The following is an 8,251-nucleotide window of genomic DNA, read 5'->3' on the forward strand; positions in this document are numbered from 1 at the left end:
GCATGACTTAGTTCGTTGCTGGAGGAAGGTAGCACAAAAACAGTTTTGAACTTTGAACGAGTGCTTGTGTGTGTGTGTTGCGGGGCGTTTTCAGTCTCAGGAGGATCGGGACACGCGACGGTTTCATCTGAAAATCGCTGAGCTCAGCGCAGTCATCAGGAACCTGGAGGATCGAAACGCCCTGCTTTCTGAAGAGCGCAATGAACTGGTAATTTATTGACGGCACGCTTGAAGGTTTGCGCTACGTTTGATGCGCGCCATCCAGCGAGGCACCCATTGCGCTTGCTTATTAGTTGAGCGGCGCGTCGAGTCGGTTGCCTGGTAGATGTCTTTTATTGGGAGCCAAAGCCACGATTCCGTTCAAACCGATGCAAAAGGAATGGATACGTTCTGGCCCGCGTGTTGTGCGTCTTTCACATCCCGCACTTCATGCTTGCAGCTAAAGCGACTGAGAGAAACAGAAAGCCAGTTTCTGCCACTCCTGTACAAAAACAAACGCCTGAGCAGGAAGAATGAAGAACTCTCGCTGGTGCTGTGTCGCCTTGAAAACAAAGTGCGCTTTGTCACCCAGGAGAACGAGGAGATGGCAAGCTTGGTAAGTCGACGCGGACAACGGCGGCGTGCCAACAGAGTCCACTGCATTTGTGTTCCACAGAGAAGGCCTAGTTCGCTCAATGACCTGGACCGCGGTTGCGGCCAGCAGGACGGTGAAATGGAGTTCCTTCAAGTTGTGGAGCAGCGGCACATCATCGACGACTTGTCCAAGGTCTTCAGGCAGGCGACTCGGTGCACGTACGGCAGCGCCACGCTCGCTCGCTGTCGCCAGGAAACCTTTTCCGTCCAAAGCTTGGCCGGCGGCCGCCATCCAAAAAATTGGCCCCTTAAATTCCGACCTTTCAAGCAGGAGCATTGTGCGCACGCGTTTGAACACGCTTTAGACTTGTTTTGCCGTTTTCAGCAGCTCAAAGCTCCCGTTTTGTCAGCGCCTTTGCCACTCGCTGTGCGCTGAAAACGACGGACTTGCCCGGCTGCTCAGCCCGTCAACCATGAGCCGCGAGCGCGACATCATTGTCCGTAGGCAGCTAGTGGCAAAATGCACCCTGTTAGAGTTGCGCTCGCTCCAACTTATTTTGCAAGAACCACACGGGAGACAAGTAAGTTCTTTTGGACACCTGCAGGTGGAGAGTCCATCCGTTGTACGAATGAAGTCTGACTCTCGGCTCCTGCACGAGCATTTTAATTAAGAGAAACAGGGTGGGTGTAAGAGTGGATTGAATAGAGGAAGCCCTTGACCTCTAGTCAAAACATAGCAAGGGGTGTTTTACGACTTTGTGTAGGAAGGGATAAGCGATAGGGATAAATAAGGGATAAATAATATTATTTATTACAGGTTGCAGTCAAAGTCAAAGCAACATAATGATACGATAAAGATAATCTGGAAAACCCTGACACACCCTGTAGTTGTCACTTTTGGAAAAGACGAGCGTCCCTCCAATCATCGCCGGTGACGTGTTTTTCAGGCTCTGGAGACAGGAGCTCATGTCAGAAATGTCATTGTGAGTCGCGTTTGTTTCTGCGCCGGAGCCGTTCGTTCCCTTTGCATCCAAAGAATCTCAAAGGCGGATTATTTGTGTCGACAGGAGAGAGATTTGCTGCTACGATACCGACGTCGAGAATCTCTGAGGAGGAACAAAGCGTGAGGTCCTGCAAGGTGAGTCTGTTTGTTTGCGGCTGCTTGGTGTTGCGCAAGATGAAATGGCCTTTTTCTCGCTATCGTTCCTCTCGTCGATTCATCGTGAGGTGTCGCTTCAGTTTGTTCAGAGAGATGTTTGCTTCCGCGCCCGCAGGTCATCGAAACATTTTACGGCTACGACGAAGACGTGTTGGTGGACTCGGACGGATCGTCCTTGTCTTTTCACACCGACAGAACCCCCGACACGGAACCCGAAGAGGTAGCCCGCCATTTCTGCCAGCGTATTGGCACCAAACATTCCTCTTCAGCCTGGAATCGGACTCGTCTTTGCGTCGCGGGTGCTTTGTCGCCGGTCTGACTGATTCTGGTACTAGTGCTGTGTTGCATTGGTGTGTGCATGAAGAGGCGGAGCTTCGCTACCGCCAGCTGACGCAAGAATATCAAGCGCTGCAACGAGCCTACGCTCTGCTAGCCCAGACCAGCGAAGGGGACTACGACGCCGAGAAGGAGATCAAGGTGGCGCCCCTTCCCGCAACCCCCGGCCGGGTCGCAGCCTCCCCGTTCTCACCCAGCCTCGGGTGTTCTCTGGTCTGAAAGGAGGAGGAGGAGCCTCCCTCCTCCTCCTTTCAGACCAGAGAAAAGCTGATGGTAGAAATGGGTCACTATCAAAGCAGAGTAGCAGATCTGGAGTCAGCGCTGAAGCAACAAGGACAGGTAAGCTCATCAATGAGCACACCTTTTTCTCAGACAAAATAGCTACATTCTTCAGTCACTCATTCGTCTGGCATTACTGGACCAACCCCCCCCGAATGTGGCTGGGAAAATGCGGAGAAAAGCAAATGTCATTTTCCAGTCAACCAAAGAATTTGTGGATGAAAATGACACAACATTCCAAAGCTGTCCACGCGTTTGTCTCTTCTAGAATGTCAAGTGGGTGGAGGAGAAGCAGCTGCTGCGTCAGAGCAATCAGCAGTTGGCCGAAAAGGTGACGGAAAGAAAGGCGCTGGGCGGAGTCGCTTGGCGTCACACCCGTCAGGAAGCCCCGCAGATGAGGTCTGACTGTCTTTTCAGGTCAGGCGGATGGAGGCGGAAGAAGCGCGTCTGAAAGAGCACATCCAGGATATCCGAGACCAAAACGAACTGCTTGAGTTCCGCATCCTGGAGCTGGAGGTGGGAAGACTCGCACAAGCGTGTTGAGGCCAGAGATGTGACGGACGGACGGACGGACGGACGGATGCATGCCTCTGCCTTTCAGGAGAGGGAGTGGCGCTCCCCCGTCTTGAAGTTTCTGCAAGTCCGTTTCCCAGACGGCCTCAGCCCTTTGCAGATCTACTGCGAGGCCGAGGGCGTGAGCGTACGTAAGGCGTCCCTCGCAACCCTAACCTTAACCCGAGGTCCCAGAACACCTTACATTGCTCCTTGCGCCTTTCCCCCGGACATCGTCATCAGTGATCTGATGAAGAAGCTGGACATCCTGGGCTATAACGCCGTAAGTGTATGTCGAACTCCTTATGTTCGCACTCCACGAGACTCGGCGGCTCAAATGTGACTTTTGGAAGGCTTTGCGCTGAAAGAAGCTTGTTGACGCTGTGCCTTTGGGCTCTTCTATGTTCTGCAAGCAGAAGGGCTACCTGGATGAAGAGTTGGACTTCAGGAAGTGTTCCATGGACCAGGCTCATAAGGTAAGCCTCCCTCAAATCTCCCGCCGGACCACTGATGGACGAGGATTGCGGCCCAGAGGATCCTGGAGCTGGAGGCCATGTTGTACGAGGCGCTACCGCAGCGGGACTGCCCCGCCACGGACGGCGAAAAAGCCAGCCACGCTGGCGTGAATGACGTGCTGACGGCGGATCAGAGAGAAGAGCTTAGGAGCGCCGTGGACCAATGGAAGCGAGCCCTGATGTGCGAGTTGAGGGAGCGCGACGCTTGCATCCTCCAAGAGAGAATGGATCTGCTGCACAGCGCGCAACAGGTAAGGGCCCAAAGCCAGCCCGGCACTTACTTGCACGCTTACTGGCTTTTGAATGCCACTTTCCATTTGTCCGTCCTAGAGGAACAAAGAGCTGAAAGAATTCATCGAAGCTCAGAAGAGACAAATCAAACAATTGGAGGAGAAGTTTCTGTTTCTCTTTCTATTCTTCTCCTTGGCCTTCATTCTGTGGCCCTAACACCAGCTGGTGAGTGAGCTCCAGCGGCACCGCACTCGACACCTCCGATACACTGCCAGCCGGTCGCAGACGCTCCGATGCCAACGTATACCCCCCGCCACGGTGACAGAGGCACCGCGTCACACCGGCGCTCATCCAATCAGAAGGCAGGAAAAGCAAATTCACATGCAGGGCACTTTTGAACCAGAAAAGAGCGCCACAAAAAACGGTTGTTGCCCCAAACGCGCACTAAAAAGGGTCAGAATATCAAGAGTCCCACTGGCCAGCCGGGGCCACCCGTCCAGCTGTTTCTTCAGGGGGGAAAAAAATTGGAGTCACCGGTGAGTACATTTTGCATTTAGCTCTGCTTTTCTGCTTCTGTCTTCAAGTGTGTGGCATCCTGCGATCAAAGATTCAGCCAACCCCAAAGCGGTTGACCTCAACGTCCCACCACCATGCCTACCAGAGCAGGTGACATGATGCTTTGGACATCCTTCCGTCTCAGATGCCCAAAAGTACTCTTTGCCACATCTGCGGCAATACGGTGTCTTTTCAAAGGTGCAAATAAATCCAGCGTGGGCGGAACACGCACGTCTTCGGTTTTTCCCGCTTTGTTTGTGTGACAGCTGTTGTGAAAATTTTATACAAATAAAGTTGTATAGTACAGGTTTGGCCAAGCCGCAACTCCCGAACCGCATGCGGCTCTTTTATGTTCATATCAACATTTGTGTGTGTGTGTGTGTGTGTGGGGGGGGGGGGGGGGGGGTTGTGCGTGTTGGCTTCACTTGAGTTCAATTTGGTATTTTGGTCAAAAGCGCATGTGGTGAAATTCCACAAAGTAGGATGGGCAAACACATTTCTTTAAACTATGAGTGTCAATTGGGCTCTCGAAATGGCAGGGAAAAGATGCACAGCAAAACGAAAATACGTAGATGAACGCAGGACGTTTTAATCAGAGTGGGAAAGTTTCTATTTTTTGTTGAACGTGATGGCAAACCATTCTGCCTGATATGTCAGACCTCAGCGCATTTCAAAGATTCAAATCTTCAGCGCCATGCACTTCAGCTCACTCCATGCTAACATTGATCAGGCGTCGAACCCGCAACATCATGCTTAAGAGGTGGCCATGCTAACCAGTGCGCCATTATGTCAACGCATAATAACTAAGTCTACTGATCAAAACAGCGGTTACTATATGACGTCGCTACGTCGTGGTCACGTGACGCAGACAAGACGTCAATGGACGTGGGCAGAGTTAACTTGTTTAAAAGGGAGTGGGCAGAAGAAATATTTAATTTATTTAAATCTATTTTGAGTGCACACCATTATGCCAATGCATAACAACTGTAAATCTACTAAACAAAACAGCGGTTGCTATATGACATCTGCCACGTCGTGGTCACGTGACATACGTGACGTCGATGGGCGTAACTTTCGCCGGAATTCAAATCCGCGGGGAGAGTTAACTTGTTTAAAAGAGAGTGGGCAGAAGAACTATTTAATTTATTTAAATCTATTTGGTGTGTGCGCCATTATGTCAATGCATAACAACTGTAAGTCTACTAAACAAAACAGCGGTTGCTATAGGACGTCTGCCACGTCGTGGTCACGTGACGCGGACGTGACGTCGACGCCTACTTTACATCCCACCGATCACAGGACCCCTCGGCTGCATAACCGTGCCCCCTTCCCAACCAATCGGATTTGCTATACGCGAAAACGACGCCAATGGAAAGAGCTTCCGCCCAAATTTAAATCCGTGGGCGTGGCTCGCAGCAGGAAGTAGGAAAATGGCGGCGATGTTGACAAAGACACAGCGGATGGTAACATACGACTAACAAGAGAAATATTTTTATTTTCTGCTTGCAACTGGACCGTCCAGAGCGTACACGGTAAGTACAACTCATCGTTTTTAAAAAGAAGTACTTTTGTTGCCCTGAAAAGCGAGTGAGCGTGGCGTTTGTGGGGGACGTCGAATTTCGACGATTCTTTCTGGTCAACGGTTGTAAATGATTGTGTTGATTAAAAAAGAAAACTTGATGTAACTCTACTTTTAACTGCCGTTTCAGATAGATTTGGAATTGCATCACATCCAATTTTGCCTAGAGCGTACACGGTAAGTAACACTCGTTGTGTTTAAGGAGATTTACGTTTGTAATAGCAGAAGTGTAGCCGCGTTGCGTTGTACGTGTGAATGTTGGTCCAGGCGAAATGTTAATGTTTAATTTCATTCCTTTAGGTTCCACGGTGTTTGTTGGCTGCAAGTTTTCCACTGCAAGAAGAGGCTCATATCATTGACCAGGAGCGAGCTACAATGGTGAGTAGCCATAACATTTATGTTAAACACTTCCTATTTCATGTCTAACAGTACTTGATTTAACAAATAACCATAAATAAATACAGTGTGGGCACTGAAGTTAACATATGTGATTATACTGCCTAATCTGTCACCGAGTAGATTGTTGCAAAGTAATATAAGATCCAAAGTTGTAATTCAGAATAGTTTTCAAAAGAAGGCCATTAGAATTATATACAAGTCTGATTACCCTGAACAAGCTATTAATTAAATCACAAATTCTTCAATTCAAAGATTTGGTAGATTATCAGACAAATAATGTCTAACAGTAATTGATTTAACACATCACGATAAGTAGATTGAGTGTGGGCACTCTCAAGTTAACATATATGATTATACTGCCTAATCTGTTACAGAGTATGTTGTTGCCAAGTAATGTAGAATAGATCCAAAGTAGTAATCCAGAATAGTTTTGAAGAGGCCATTAGAATAATAAACAAATCTGATTACCTTGAACATAATAACAAGCTAAGTGTTTAATATGTCCTATGAAGTCAAAATTGGGCACCATCATGTGGTGAAATTTGGAATTGCATCACATCCAATTTTGCCTGGGAACAAACAGATTAAATAAATCTTAGTTTTGAATAAGCCACTCCTTCTCAAACAAGTAAACTCTGCCCATTTCGCGCAGTAGATGTTCTGTTAATATCTAGTATTTATACAAAGTCATAATTTAAATTGCTTTCAACCTTCATTCATCGGTTCAACCAACATTACTCGCTCTTATTACCAACTTGTATTGATTTAACTAAGCGTTTAATACTTCCTATCAGGTCTCAAGGCAAGATTTGGCAAAATACAGTTTCAGCAAATCCAATTTTGCCAGGGAACAAAAATAGATTAAATAAACTAAATAAGTCTTCTTCCCATTAAATAAATTAGAAAAGTCTGTCTTGTAACCAGTCCTCTTCAAACAAGTAAAGTCTGCCCATTTTGTGCCGTAGATTTTGTGTCTATGCCTAGTATTTAAACAAAATCATAATTTAAACGACTTCTTTCCTTCATTCACTTTGGAAATTTGGAATTGCAGCAAATCGAATTTTGCCAGGGAACAAAAATAGATCAATTAAACTAAATAAGTCTTCTTCCCATTAAATAAATTAAAAAAGTCTGTCTTGTAACCAGTCCTTTTCAAACAAGTAAAGTCTGCCCATTTTGTGCCGTCGATTTTGTGTTAATGCCTAGTATTTATACAAAATCATAATTTAAAGGACTTCATTCCTTCATTCACTTTGGAAATTTGGAATTGCAGCACATCAAATTTTGCCTGGGAAGAAAAGTAGATTAAATAAATTTAATAAGTCTTACTACTTCCCATTAAATAAATTAAATACGTCTTACTTGTTCCCACTCCTTTTCAAAACAGTAGTTTAAAACGAGGGCCCTTCACTCAATCTTTAACCTCAACCCCGCACGTTGTGTTGTATCTGTGAATGTTGGTTGTGGCCAAATGATAGTTTTCTTTCATTCGTTTAGGTTCCAAGAAAACTTGATGTAACTCTACTTTTAACTGCCGTTTCAGATAAGCGGGTATTACGTCGCAGTCATGTGCCGCGGATATGACGTAATTGCCCGAACCTCCGCCAAAATTCAAATCTGTTGGCGCGATGGCCGTGAGCCACTGAGCAGCGACGATTATCAACGGAAATATCTTTATTTTCTGCTTGCAACTGGACCGTCTAGAGCGTACACGGTAAGTAACACTCATTGTGTTTAAGGAGATTTACGTTTGTAATAGCAGAAGTGTAGCCGCGTTGCGTTGTACGTGTGAAAATTGGTCGAGGCGAAATGTTAATGTTTAATTTCATTCCTTTAGGTTCCACGGTGTTTGTTGGCTGCAAGTTTTCCACTGCAAGAAGAGGCTCGTATCATTGACCAGGAGCGAGCTACAATGGTGAGTAGCCATAACATTTATGTTAAACACTTCCTATTTCATGTCTAACAGTACTTGATTTAACAAATAACCATAAATAAATACAGTGTGGGCACTGAAGTTAACATATGTGATTATACTGCCTAATCTGTCACCGAGTAGATTGTTGCAAAGTAATA

General features: G+C 46.8%; 1 protein-coding gene across 1 annotated transcript; it reads left to right on the forward strand.

The window, feature by feature from the left end:
• The first annotated feature begins 2,255 nt into the window (after nucleotides 1–2,255).
• Nucleotides 2,256–4,396, forward strand: LOC148390159 (janus kinase and microtubule-interacting protein 3-like). The gene is made up of 7 exons (XM_088392533.1): nucleotides 2,256–2,407; nucleotides 2,616–2,678; nucleotides 2,765–2,863; nucleotides 2,949–3,182; nucleotides 3,316–3,375; nucleotides 3,432–3,665; nucleotides 3,745–4,396. Exons 1-7 carry the CDS (start codon nucleotides 2,339–2,341, stop codon nucleotides 3,859–3,861), a joined length of 876 nt encoding a protein of 291 aa, XP_088248659.1. The 5' UTR covers nucleotides 2,256–2,338; the 3' UTR covers nucleotides 3,862–4,396.
• The last annotated feature ends 3,855 nt before the right edge of the window (nucleotides 4,397–8,251 follow it).

Source organism: Syngnathus floridae, chromosome 12 (genome assembly GCF_059516105.1).
Source record: "Syngnathus floridae isolate MCC-2025c chromosome 12, RoL_Sflo_1.0, whole genome shotgun sequence".
Taxonomy (NCBI): Eukaryota; Metazoa; Chordata; class Actinopteri; order Syngnathiformes; family Syngnathidae; genus Syngnathus; species Syngnathus floridae.

What these genes read in the sequence shown, in the direction of transcription:
- LOC148390159 (XM_088392533.1), top strand. Translation starts at nt 2,339, where the DNA reads ATGGTAGAAATGGGTCACTATCAAAGCAGAGTAGCAGATCTGGAGTCA. An exon ending in CGCTGAAGCAACAAGGACAG is followed by an intron (nt 2,408 to 2,615) that starts GTAAGCTCATCA and finishes TGTCTCTTCTAG; the next exon opens with AATGTCAAGTGGGTGGAGGA. An exon ending in ACATCCTGGGCTATAACGCC is followed by an intron (nt 3,183 to 3,315) that starts GTAAGTGTATGT and finishes TTCTGCAAGCAG; the next exon opens with AAGGGCTACCTGGATGAAGA.